Source organism: Corvus kubaryi, unplaced genomic scaffold (genome assembly GCF_017639235.1).
Source record: "Corvus kubaryi isolate FWS band 111438036 unplaced genomic scaffold, C.kubaryi_AGA036_p1.0 66, whole genome shotgun sequence".
Taxonomy (NCBI): domain Eukaryota; kingdom Metazoa; phylum Chordata; class Aves; order Passeriformes; family Corvidae; genus Corvus; species Corvus kubaryi.
Genome location: NW_024582054.1, coordinates 32891283 through 32904307, shown reverse-complemented (window position 1 = coordinate 32904307; position 13025 = coordinate 32891283). Strand labels below are relative to the sequence as shown.

The window sequence follows — 13025 nt, the reverse complement described above, 5'->3', positions numbered from 1 at the left end:
TTTATTTTCAGATGGATGAAAGAGTGAGGGGTTGATGCTGTGTGTCTGTGTTTAATGGTACAGGTTGAAGGGGAAGGAAAAGCAGGTGAAAACCATGGAGGCCTTATTGGAAGAGAAGGAGAAAGAGATTGTTAAGAAAGGAGAATGTTTGCAGGTAAGCTGCTTTAATATTCTGAAGGGAAATAAGTTCTGTTGCAGCATTTCTGGCTGGGAAAAATAAATTCACACTTCTAACCTTGCTTTTTTCTGTCCAAAGGGTCAGAAGGATACAATTTCACAATTAACCAGTAAAGTTCAGGAGCTGGAACAACAGAACCTGCAGCAACTCCAACAGGTACAGCCTGCAGAGCGGATGTGGCTTGGGAGTGCTGCTTGGTTGAACAGGAAGATATTTTTCTCCTCTGCCTCACACAGAGGATTTGCATTGGCTTCAACTTAGAGATGTTTTAAATCCTACTTGACTGAGCTATTAGTTTACAATGCAGAGAGCCCACTAGTTCAGCTGTGCTCATCCAGAACAGGTTTTACATGGATAGCAAGTTCTGAGAGCTTTAACTGGATGACACTGTGCATAACGAGGTGCTTTGGGGGTCTGAAAGCCTTGGAGCTCCCAGACAGAGTCCCAGCTGTGTCCCAGGCACCTCCTTGCCAGGCTGAAGCAGCATCTCTGCAGGGCTCTGCTCATGCAGGAGCTTTGGCTGTAACTGAGCGTAGCAGCTCCTCTTGAAGTGGGCAGGCTGTGCTGTGATTCCTTCCTGCCTTTCCCTGGGGCTGGGATATTTTGGCTTTTGATTTCCTGCACTGGACTCGAGAGCAGACAACTGGACAACCTTGAACCCAGGTGTTACTTAATGGAAGAATTTTTCCAATAAGGTGGTATTCCGGCTCAGTTTGGATTTTTGTTGATGGTAAAAGGAAAGGACTGAGTTGAACTTTTATTTTGGGTGGATGTCTAGACAGGCATTTATCCCAGGCGAAAGACTGAATGGAGAGCAATTGGCTGGTGTGACGTTTGGGATGCTTGGTGTAAGCTCTGCTTCTGAAATCCATTATGTGTTTAGATATTCTTGGAGCAGTGCCTGATGCAGAATTCCTGGTATTTCTTTGGCAAGTGTCTTGCAAGCTGTGTGTTGCCCCTTCTCGTGCAGAGAGCTGCTGTTAATTTGAAAACTGTGCCATCAAAATGAGACTGGGAATTACTTTTTCAGGTACCTGCTGCATCCCAAGTCCAGGACGTGGAGAACCTGTGAGTATGGGGAGTAGCAGCTCCTCAAGTGCCTGCTGGGAATATGCATGGAGTCTATCTTAAATTGGAATGTTTGAATTGGTGTCAGGAATTTCATGGGCTTTGCTAAAATAAGCTGTTAGTGCCGGTGGCTGGAGCGCGGCTGCTGCCGTGCCTGGCGTCCCTGCCCTGAGCTGTGCTGCTCACACACTGGGAATGTGCACCCAGGGCTCTATTAACTCATGGAACTGCTGCTGCTTCTCGTGTCTAGTGCTAATTTCTCCTTCTGTTCAGCATGTTTAAGGGTTGCAGTGCCTGTGGCTCAGTCGGTAGCAGCAGCGAACAGATCCGGTTTTTGCCATTTTCAGGCTGAGATGCAATAGCCAATTCTCCAGTGCCTGTTTTATGGAGAAACGCTGCCAGGCTTTCCTCTGTTTTGACTCTGCTTAGTCTGGCTGCTCCAAGTCAGAGGAAGGTTGTATGAGGCTGTGCCAGAAAGGGCTCTGTCTTCAAAGCAGCTCCTGTGACGTGCTGCTCTCCCAGCAGAGCTCCGGTACAGCCGGTGTGTGGTACCTGAGGCAGCCTCAACACAGAAAATGTATTTATCTTCTGCTGCACAAACTGTCCCAGTTTGAGTGTCTGTCCCTTTTTAGCATAAATTCTTACTTTAACTTTTTTTTCCTACTTTAACCCTTCCTCCTTACTTTCTAAACCATCTCTGCAGGTTGAAAGGGGAAGAAGAGCAAATGAAGAAGTTGAAAGCTATGGTGGAAGAAAAAGAGAGAGAAATTGCAAACCAAGTAAAACAGTTGCAGGTAAAGTTTTTGCAGAAATGCCTTGTGTTGAGGAGTCTATGTATTTTGAGTGTATATCTCTATGCATGAGTATATATTGCCTTTTTTCTTTCAACAGGATGTGCAAAAAGAAAATGAATCTTTCAAAGCTCAAATACAGGAATTAAAGCAGGAGAACTGCAAACAGGTACAGCTTCCAATTGCAGTGTTACTGACTGAAGTCAAAAGTGGGTGGTGGTAGCTTGCATGGATGGCATGGAAAACCAGGAGTTGTACTGCCCATGGAAATCCAGGACAGCTTCAGTTTTGGGTTGCACTGAGGCAGCTTTTCTGGCTGTTGCATATCTGTTCTTGCTTCCTTTTATCATATGGATTTGCAGCCTTGTGTTCTTTCTTATGCCTGATGTGTTCCTGGCCAGAGGAGGCTGGACAGGATTCCCTCAAAGGCCCAGAGTGCAGCTTTCTGGGCTTGCAGCAGTGCCTGGTTAACCAGGCAGATCCTGGTCTTTGCTGCTGCTCTGCTCCTAACACATCTCTGGTCTCTTTGTAGGCATCTCTGGCTGTCCAAAGTGAGGAGCTTCTGCAAGTGTGAGTACTGCCAGGAGTTGAATGCTTTAGAAAATTGATTCAGTTCTCTTAATTGCTCAGGGAATTTAGAAATAAATGCCAAATGTACAATATCGGAGTATGTGAAGTGGCCAGTAAAAAAAAAAAAAGAAAAAAAGAAATTACTGTCTAATAAAAGTTGAACATGGGAGATTGTGCTCACACTGCTAATCCTCAGGTGTAATCTCCTGCAGGCAGACAGTGCTGGCAATATGTTGTGCCCACCACAGAAGCAAGCCTTGATTGATGTAATTTTGAATGCATTCCAGCTCAGCTGTATGGCTGAAGAGTTAAATGTTGGTGTTTCAAGCAAAAGTGACAGGCTTTTTTTCTTGGAATTTCACCTTAGCAGAGGGTTGTTCCTATGATAAGATTGTCTGGTGGAAATATCTTCCCAGGGAAAATCTCAAGGGTAAAATTGTGTTATAATGTGGGGCTGAAGCACATTAAATAACTATGTGGAAGTTAATGCTATATTGTGCTAAGCAAATTGCCACTGTCATGCATTTTTGGCTGGCTGAATTATTTGTCTTTCAAGTTAAATGACTTATAAATTGTGGATTAGGTGCTTGAAAGGGAACGCTCTCATCCAGCCGGCAGTGCCTGTTCTGTGGTGTTGTGCTGGCGTGGGCTGGCTGACTCTACCCTCAGCTAATGTGTTGCCTTTCCATGGCCTTGATAAATGTGTGCAGATGCCTGTTGTAGGCAAACAACAGCTTTACAATGGGTTTGCTCAGGCAAAGTGGTTCAGGGAGCGGTGGGAAGCAGACGATGCTGCCAAGGCAGTGAAAACAGCTTTTCAGAGAGAGCGTGTTGCTGGAAGGGGAAGGCAAGTGAGTGTGTGGGAAAGGGTGTCAGTGCTTCACTGGAAATTTCTTCAGTATCTCCTGACTTGTTTGTGGTTCCCTTTGTTAATTCAGGGTTGCAGGCAAAGAGAAGGAAATTGCCAGTCTGCAAAGCGAGCTCGCCTCTCAGAGAAACGCTTTTGAGCAGCAGAGGAAAAAGAACAACGTAAGGAAATTCTTCCCCCACCACCCCAGAAAACCCCCCAAAACAACCAAACCTGTGTTCCCAGCATTTCCTGAGGCCTGGGGCATTTTGCAGAGTCAGAGAGTGTTTCTGACAGCTGTCTGCTGTATTGTGTCCCTGGGCACTCCTTTCCTCTTGGGAGTGACTCAGCACACCTGAGTTCACTGCTCAGAGTCGTGTCAGCTCCTGGACAATTTGTTGGTTGCATGAGAGGAAGGAGACTTGCTAGGGGACACATCTCACAGCAAGTTCTTGGATTTGGATTCAAATCTGGTTTACCCTGTTCAGAAACAAGTCCTTTGCCAAGGGGAGGGAGGGTGGGAGGAGGAAAGGTGCTGTGCTCTGACAGAGTTCTGGTCCTTGTGTGTGGACATGGGAGGAGGATCTGGCTCTTCCCATTCCTAAGAGTCGCTAATCCTGATCTTCCAAAAGAAGTGAAGGACTGAGCCTTCCTTCACAACAGCTGCTGATGGTGCAGTCTGGGTTGTTTGTGGATGGAATTAAAGATTGTATCTTCCATCACAGAGCTGTGGAGTTACTTCCTTGTAATGCATTACCTGTGCAGGGCAGGAGAGTGTTATCTTTTAAGTTATATGGAAGAAAGGTAAAATACAGGGTGTTTATCTCACCTGTCTCTCCTTGATACCCTGTAAAATCCAATGAATAAGCTTTATTTATTAAAGCAATAAGCTTTATTTCTTAATAATTGGACAATCGAAGGAAAATGCACAAGAAAAATATTGAGAACTTGAACTTCCCGAGCAAGGAGTGCTGCTTAAGAGCTGAAATAAAGTAGAGAGGAAGTGGCTGAGTAGTCTCAGAAGACAGATGAGCTGGAAAGGCAGAACAGAAGGTCTGTTTCCTGGGGATTCACAAGGTCTGAATACCCTTTGTGCTGCAGGCAGAAGTCTGGCTGCTGCTAAAGGCAGAACAGGCCTCTAGGTCTTTTTCTCAGTTTTAGCCAATATTGTGTTTATAGCCTGTGAACAGCCCTTAGGATTGCGGGCAAATAGAAGTGGTAAAGTAAAACTAGTGTAGGTGCTTGCTAGGGTTTTGATGAATTTAAAATGCAACTTTTCCAAAGTAGCCCTTTGCTAAAGGAGATTTGCTCTGAGGGTTGGAAAAAATTAAATCTAAATCCCAATCACTGTAATTGCCTCGCTGCAAGCCCCCACCATCCTTCCTAGAGAAGAGCCGTGAGGCTGCTCTTAGAAGAGCTCTCAGCCTCTCACTGAGTTGTGTTGACGTCTTGTGGAGTACACGTTTGATGACCTCGCCAAGAAAGACACAGGAGCACCGTGGCCTTCCCATGTGGATCGGGGTTGTGCTCACCACTGCTGAAATCCCAAAGCCTCCCAGGTGGGCTGGTGAGCGCCAAACCAGCTTTCTTTGGGTGCAGTGGAGAGAGCTGTGAACCCTGAGGTTTGTGTTCCTGAATCAGCCCCGGTGCAGCAGCAGGTTTGGGCTGAGGTCTGGTTGCAGGATCAGGGGTGTAAATGCACACACCTGCGTGTCTCCTGGGTCTGTGCTGGGTTCTGCACTGCGACATGCCTAACACTCTGTTGTGTAATCTGTGGTTTGGTGTCTGTGTTCCTCACTACTTTTGAAAACTTCCCTCTTTCTTCTTCCAAGTGCAGTCAAAGTGTGGGGTCGCTGTAGTGGTAACGCTCTGCAGTAACACTTGTATCAGTTTTGGACACAGGGGCAGGTTGGGCAGAAATTGGCATTTTTTTCCCCTCACTTTTCATTCAGACTCTTTGAACATCGCACTTGTTTTTGCTAGTGTATGTCATACTCCTCAGCAAAATCACCTTGCAGTAACCAGCATTTAAATACAAATGGCGGAATGTAATGCGAAATATTTCTCTGAAGTAAAAGCGAAAACAGTTTGAATATTGGCTGAACTGAAATCATTCTTTCTAAAAATGATTAGGACCTTCGGGAGAAAAACTGGGAAGCAATGGAAGCATTGGCATCAACTGAAAAATTGCTGCAGGACAAAGTGAACAAGACTGCCAAGGTTGTAATGTTGACCGCTAGAAATGATGCGTTAAGCTAGAAGCAGATCTGCAGCTGGTTTTTTAAGTGAAATGGAGGCATTTAGCTTTTACTGCAGTTTAAGTATAATCTCTTCTGAGTGATCATTCATATACTTTCACCTCTGCTTCTTCCTGTTGTCTTTAGGTTGTGTTTTTTTTTTTTTTTTTTAATCGTTAGTTTGTGGGCATGCTGACCTTTGATTTCTGTTTGCATAATTGTTAGAGCTGTCGTGAAGTGTTTTTGGTTTGTGGGGAGCTCCAGAATAAAAGCTGTGCTGGTGAGCAACCCGCTTTTTTCTACTGGGCTTTGGCTGTGCTTGAACAAATCTGTTGGACCTGGGAAGAACCAGGACTAAATTATTATTTAAAAACCTGGGAGCATCTGAGGAAAACGGTGTGACCACAGCTGTGAATTTCCTCCTTGAAGGCATGTGAAGCTCGACAGGGACCATTGGACCCATGTTCAAAACGATACGGGGTGCGAATTGCTCTGAAAGGAGCTCGGGTTTGCTGTGGGCCTGATTCACTGTTAATTGTCACTGTGCAGGACTCAAAAAAAGGCATCTGACTAACTTTAAGAACACCAGTCAGGCAGCCAGAAGCAGAGGAGCTCTGGTTTGGGGCTGTGTGCCTGCGTTCTGGAGCCATCTCCACTCTGTGCTGGCCCCGTGCTGGGAGGAGCCTGTACCTGCTTTTGCCGTGTGCTAACGCTTGCCTGCTTTCTCTTGCAGCTGGAAGACTTCAGCAGCCTTTTGCCACTTCATGGTGGCTCCTAAATTGTTGCCAACTAACACACTTAGCACAGCCTCACCACCTAATGTCTCCTGTCCGTTTCTGTCTCTGAATCTCAACCTGCTCATGCCACCGATCCCTTGCAGCACAGGAACTCAGAGCAGCCAGGCAGTAGCACTGATGTCAAAGGGAAAAACAATCCTGAATATCAGTGAAGGGTTTTGGCTGAAAGCTGCCTTTCTGAGCAGTATTTCAGGCTTTCTACATTTTAAGTGGGAGCCTGAGCATTGTATGGCTAAATGAAACCAATCTGCCACAAGCACAGCAAGCACGTGTCCTATGGCTGCTCTGCTTTTAATGTTAAATACAGGGAGGGATAGGTCTGTGGTGCCTGTCTGTGGCTCTGGGTATTTATATTTGAAAAGCATTAACAAAGAAAAGTTGGAGATTGTCACACAGCTCTAATAATTATCTCCCTTTGCATCCAGGGTTGGGAAAAAGAGGATGTAAGGGGCTTCCTCTTAAGTATTTAAAAGTAATGTTTAAAGTCTTACTTTCTTGGCCTGGTTCAAATGTGCATTAACACAAAGTTTCCTTTTGACTTTAATTCTCTATTTTTGATGTGATGACGTTAACTTACGGTGATTTTTTTCCCACCTAACATTAATTTAAAAGTACGGATAAAAAAAAAAAGTTGATTGACCAAGCTATTTGATTTTGAGCTCACTTAACTTGGGTGGCAGGGCTGGTGTGATCTGTGGATGCAGTTACTCAGCACAGTGCAGCTTGTGTTGTGGACAAGTGAATGATGGTGTAATTTCTGTACAAACAGGCCGGATTGGAGGAGAACTTCAGAAAATAAAAGCTTAAGCGAGAACAGATGCAAAGGCCAAATTCTGAAGCAATTCAGTGCCCATTTTTGAAGCAATTTACTGGCAATTTTAGAGAGTGTAGCGCCTTTCTCACTTAGAAAAAGACTTTCTGGGTTAAGTAAATTGCTGTAGGCATAGGAGAGGCTGTTGCCAGGTCGGTGAATGTGGTGCCCAGTCTCACCTGTGCCCTCCTCTTGGTTTAGGAGAAGCAGCAGCATTTGGAAGCTGCCGAGGTGGAGACACGCCAGCTCCTCCAGAAGCTCTTCCCCAAAGTCTCTCTTCCTTCCAACATGGTAAGAGAAGTGGCTCTTCTTAATCTCCTTCTGGGAGCCAGGGAGCTCTGGTCCTGCTGTGCTGGGCAGTCCTGGAGTGTTTCCTCAGAGTGCCCTCTATCCCAAGGTTTTCGCAGTGGGATGAGAGTGTCTCTTGCTGGTGATACCTGTACTTGCAGAGGGAGGCAAAGCTGCAGTTGGTTGCTTCAAGAAGTGTTAAAACAACGACAAAAAAGTTATTATCTTGTGTGTTTTATGCCCCAACATCTACCTGTCTGTATTATCTTGTGTTTCACTGAGACAGAAAATTGTCAGGGGTGGATAATGCCTGCTGTGTTTGCTCACTGTCTGGCATGATGGGGATCTGTAGATTCCCAACCTTTCCAGAGGAGCTGCAGTGCCTCAGTGACAGCTAATACAATTTAGGAGGATTTGTTTTGTCCCCAAGCACCAATTTTCAGTTTTATATTCTTGGTGGCTCTCAGTGGTTTGCAGGGAAAATGCCCTGGGTTTGTGGAGTTCAGATGGGATGAATAACATCAAGCGAGTCTGGAAGAAGGGGTGCATTTCATTTATAACCTCTAGAGGTTTTGAATATTCATATTTAAAATTGTTCCCGAATGTGCTAAAGTAAGCGTCCTGATGAACCAGTCTTTAAAAAGACTTTCTCTAAGGTTATAAAATAACCTTCTGAGAGCCATGCAGCAAGTGTCTGCTTGAACTGCTCAGGGATTTCAGGAGAGGTTCCCTTGAATCTTTAAATGCTTATGCAGAGAGCCCTGACACTTGCAGGGAGTCCTCTGTCACCCAGCTGTATTTCAGCTCATCCAGGCCCCCCTGAACTGTGTGTGTGTCTCATCACCTCGTGCTCCTGGGTTGCTGCCAGCTGTGTGTGGCACTGGCTGAACAACAACCATGGGGCTGTGTGTGAGCTCCAGGGACTTGGGGTGCTGCAACACTGCTCCCTCAGCCTGCAGTGGGGAGGCAGATGTCCTGAGGAGAGTTCTCCTGAGGTTATTCTCAGCTTTAACTGATTGACTTCCCAACAGAGCCACAGTGAATGGATATGTGGGTTTGAAAAGATGGCTAAAGAATACTTGAGAGAGGCTTCAGGATGTGAAGATGTCAAGGTAGGCACGAAAGATGGATAACTGGTGTGTGGCATAATGTATTTCTCCAGTATAAATCTTACAAATTGTGCTGTGGGTTGGGAAGTTCAGGTTCTCAGACAAGTCACAAGAAAGTTGTTTCATATAATTCTAGAATGGTTTGAGTTAAAGATCAGCCAGTTCCAACCCCCCTGCCTTGGCCAGGGATGCCCCTCACTGGACCAGGTTGTTCCAAGCCTCATTCTGCCTGGTGCTGAACACTTCCAGAGATGGGTCAGCCACAGCTTCTCTGGGCAACCTGCTGTTTAGATAATTGCAGAAATTTATTTGCATCTTTGATGAGTACCTTGTGGAATTGTGACTTCATAAAATTGAAAATCCCTGTTCTCTTTTTTTAAGTAATGGGGATTTATTTCAGTAACTCAAAGTTTGTGATTGAGAGTTGCAGGTGAACACTGCAATTGCTGTTGTCTTTTCGTGGGTTGGAAAGACAGACCTGCCCAAGAGTGATACCAGCTTGTTGAAATAAGATGAATAGAACTGAAATCCATCCACTGAGATATGACTCTTGTGATCCCTTTCCTCCTTTGCCAGGCTATGGAGCAGAAGTTGAAGGAGGCTGAGGAAATGCACATCCTGCTGCAGCTGGAGTGTGAGAAATACAAATCTGTTCTGGCAGAGACAGTAAGTGGGATGCCTGGTCACTTCTGTGATGTTCCAGCTGCCTTTCTTCTGCTCTGAGCTTTCAAATCCCTCTCTCTTCTTAGGAAGGGATTTTACAAAGGCTACAGAGGAGTGTGGAAGAGGAAGAAAGCAAATGGAAGATAAAAGTTGAAGAATCACAGAAGGAACTTAAACAGGTATTTCTGAAGCTGGTTTTTTTTTTTTTTTTTTCAGCAGCCAGGCAGGTTCTGCTTGAAGTCACAGAGAGTGTCTGAGCTCTGTGAAAGCAGGTGTGGAACAGCCCTGGCTGCCTGGTTTGATGTGTGCATGACCAGGGGGTGAAAAAGGTGAAGCCTGCAACAAGTATAATAGGAATGATTCCTCTTATCAGTGATATTTTGGTGCTCTGATACTTTAACTTCATGTAAAGGCTGGTTTTTAATTTTTAAAGGAACATATTTCTATTAAAGAAGCTGAAAAATGGAGGATTTGTTGATATCTTTGGTTTTGTGTAGCTGTTTCTATTGCCATCTTTACAGAAGGAAGGAAAATAAGCAGCGCAGGTGGAAGGTGTTTGACCATTATGATAAATCTGTGTCACAGTCACAGAATCACAGTGGTTTGGGTTGGAAGGAACCTTAAAGATCATCCAGTTCCAACCCCCTGCCATGGGCAGGGACACCTCCCACTAGCCCAGGTTGCTCCAAGCCCTGTCCAGCCTGGCCTGGGACAATTCCAGGGATCCAGAGGAGTCCTTTGCAGATGCTTCAGGAAGCAGCCAAACAGTAACATTAATGCTGATGGGATAGGAAGCCAAAGATTGAGGAATGTACAAGTGTCCCATTAATGTGTCCAGGAATATATATTTTTCTAATCCTGGTAACTTATTTTTATTGAGCACATGGGTTTTTTTCCAAGTATATTTGTGAGCAGATATGGACTCTTTGTGCTAAAATTGAAGTATCATAGAATCATAACAGTTTTTTGGAAGCTGTTCAAGTACTGCTCAATCCATTATGGTCAACTAATTACACTTGAAACTGCCTGCAAAGCTTTCCTTTTAGGAAGGCTCTGTTGATAGCAGAAGTGGGAAGAAAAACTGCTTTTACGGTTTTTTTCTAATCTAGAATTAAAGTAGGTCAGACTGCTTTTTTGAAAAGTAATTTCTAAAGTATCTCTGCTTAGTAAATTTGAGTGCCACTGTGTGGACCTGGCAGCCAACAGATGATTTATAAACATCTTGTTTGAGGGGCTTATAAAGGCTGTCAGATCTTGAACTATAGATGTGCTGCCATCTGCTGCACTTCCACAGCCCCAAATAAGGCTAAAAATGCTGGGTTTGGGTACGTGGATGGTGACTATTCCCTGTCTGGGAAGGATGTTTTCCTTGCCATGGCTAATGGACAACAGGATTAGTGCTTATATTCCAAATCTTTCAGGCATGTGGGTCTAAATATGTCAAAGAACTTGGGCTGGGAATAGGTAGGAATGGTGTAGACTCAGTGTATTGAATTATTTGAGTGAACATCTTATTTTATTCAGCCACTCTTGATTTCATCCTTAATATTCTTAGATTGTTTCTAGAATCTTGTGTATTTATGCAGAGTTGTCTTAGACCAACCCAACTAAATATCTTTATTTTCCCCCCAAACTGCAGATGCGTTCCGTGGTCACTTCTTTGCAGCACGAGGTGGAGAGGTTAAAGGAAGAAAACAAAGAAGTTGAAACTGTACGTACAGGTGGTTTTTTCCTTTTGTCTTCGAAGTTTTATGTTGTTTAAACGTGATTTAGGCTTGTGCTGTAAATCTGAACTTCTCAGGCTTCTCTCCTGCCAGTGGCACAGCCTGTGCTGCAGTTTAACCTGAGCCTTTTGGGCAGTGTTTTTAAAAGGCAGAGAAGCTGGAAAGTTGTTCTGATTTTTACTTCTGTGCTCACCCACTGGGGCTCTTTCTTGTGAGACTGAGCAGTTTGCTGCTTGTTGACAATCATGGGCTTGATTCTTTCTCTTTTTATCTTATTTTTGAAGTTGAAATCTGCACTGTGCAATCACTGGGTTTGAAATGCTCTCTAAACATCATGGAATATTTGATAGAAATTTACAGCTAATTATAAATCAAGCAAATGATACTGCAAGAAAGCACTGAAAACATCTGTTTTAACTCTGTTTTTCTGTTCCTAGCTTAAAAAAGAGAGAGAACATTTGGAAAGTGAACTAGAAAAGGCAGAAATAGAACGATCTACTTACGTTTCAGAAGTCAGAGAGGTAAACATAATTGTCCAAGCTGTTCTTTTTTTTTTTTTTCTTTTGGTTACCAGTTGGCTGGCAAACTAACCTAGTGCTTAGCCCCTGTGGCTGAGGAGTTTGTATGCTTGTGACCTTAGGGTAGAGCAGCACACAAATAACTGAGCAGAAGAGAACGGGCATCCTAAGGAGACAAATCCTAAAACTCTAAACTTCATTTCAGCTCAAAGATCTCTTGACTGAATTGCAGAAAAAACTTGATGATTCATATTCTGAAGCAGTAAGACAGAATGAAGAGTTAAATTTGGTAAGAAGCTTGTTCTCCGTTGGGCACAAACGAGGCTCCCAGCATACGTATGAAGCGGAGACTTATTTCAAATCCTGTCTGTTCTGCTAACCTCTTCAGCTTGATATTTTTGTCCATCGAAATCATTTATGTAGTCTGACTTTTACAATTTGTCTCTTTTCTCTGCTCCTAACAATAGCATGTCTGGTTCTTAAGACTTTTTCCCGAAGTCTGTAAGATTTTCATTCCTGAAACTTCTTGAGAAGATTTGCAGTGTAGGCATATGCAGCAGCAAATGTCATGTCCTTGGAGCAACAGAAGTGGTGCTCTCATTGGTTTAACTGGAGGATTATTTTCTGGTGGGATTTTTTTTCCCCCAAAGCTTTTGAGGTGCTCTGACTGTGCAGAGCCTTTTCCATCCTGCTCTGTATGTACTAAAATTGGCCAGACCCAAAGTTAGATTAATTCAGAGTATTCAGCCATTCAGCTGCTGACACCCTGCTGTGGCTGAATGGCTGTGCTGGCTTGGTGCTTGCATGTGTTACAGCGTGTTTGGCTAGAAATGCTTCCAGCCAATAATGCTCCTATAGCTGCTTTCTCAAGAAGGACTTGGATTAACAGGATAGACCTAAGGATGCATGGTTTTCCGTTTTGAGCCCTTTCCCTTCTCACTTGTTTTGGTGACCTGTTTTTTAAGGCTGCAGGAGCAGTCAGAGCCTTCCTCTGCTTGTGTTTGGCCAGTGCTTTCCTGCTTTTGAGCCAGAATTGGGGAAGGTTGTCTCTGTCACCGTGTCTTTGGGATGATGGGACAACCAGGCTACTGCCACTGATGTAACTGGGTTGAAATAGTTGATTTAGAAGAATAACTACCACCACAGTAGCAATCTGCTTAAGTTAATAGTACACTTGGCTCAGCAAGCAGAGCCTCTCATTCTGAAAGCAAGGGAAATGGGAATTGAATGCATACCTTGGAGTTAATCAGTAAACGCCAACCTCTTTGAATATAAGAGACAACAATTTATTATGTCTGTGCACAACAAAAGCTTAAAAAGCTGAGCTCCCTGCTAGGGCAGCTTGAGTGCAATCTGATGGTGCTGTGCTGCTGGGAGTGTGAGGATGTGTTAAATGACCACCCCCATGCAGCTGGCTCAGGAGT

At 44.3% G+C, this 13025-nt stretch overlaps 1 protein-coding gene across 10 annotated transcripts in view; it reads left to right on the top strand.

The window, feature by feature from the left end:
• The window catches only part of KTN1 (kinectin 1), a 56024-nt gene that overhangs the window by 33933 nt on the left and 9066 nt on the right, over positions 1-13025 (top strand). For 5 of the 10 annotated variants that reach the window (XM_042047078.1, XM_042047073.1, XM_042047075.1 and 2 more), the window contains 15 exons: positions 64-154; positions 257-334; positions 1209-1246; positions 1950-2040; positions 2138-2206; positions 2570-2607; positions 3546-3636; positions 5588-5674; positions 7501-7590; positions 8619-8699; positions 9273-9362; positions 9446-9538; positions 10999-11070; positions 11521-11604; positions 11807-11890. In XM_042047078.1, the coding sequence (XP_041903012.1) occupies positions 64-154; positions 257-334; positions 1209-1246; positions 1950-2040; positions 2138-2206; positions 2570-2607; positions 3546-3636; positions 5588-5674; positions 7501-7590; positions 8619-8699; positions 9273-9362; positions 9446-9538; positions 10999-11070; positions 11521-11604; positions 11807-11890 (1177 nt within the window). The remainder of the gene's footprint in view (positions 1-63; positions 155-256; positions 335-1208; positions 1247-1949; positions 2041-2137; positions 2207-2569; positions 2608-3545; positions 3637-5587; positions 5675-7500; positions 7591-8618; positions 8700-9272; positions 9363-9445; positions 9539-10998; positions 11071-11520; positions 11605-11806; positions 11891-13025) is intronic. The other 5 variants (XM_042047076.1, XM_042047082.1, XM_042047077.1 and 2 more) reach the window with 4 other exon arrangements.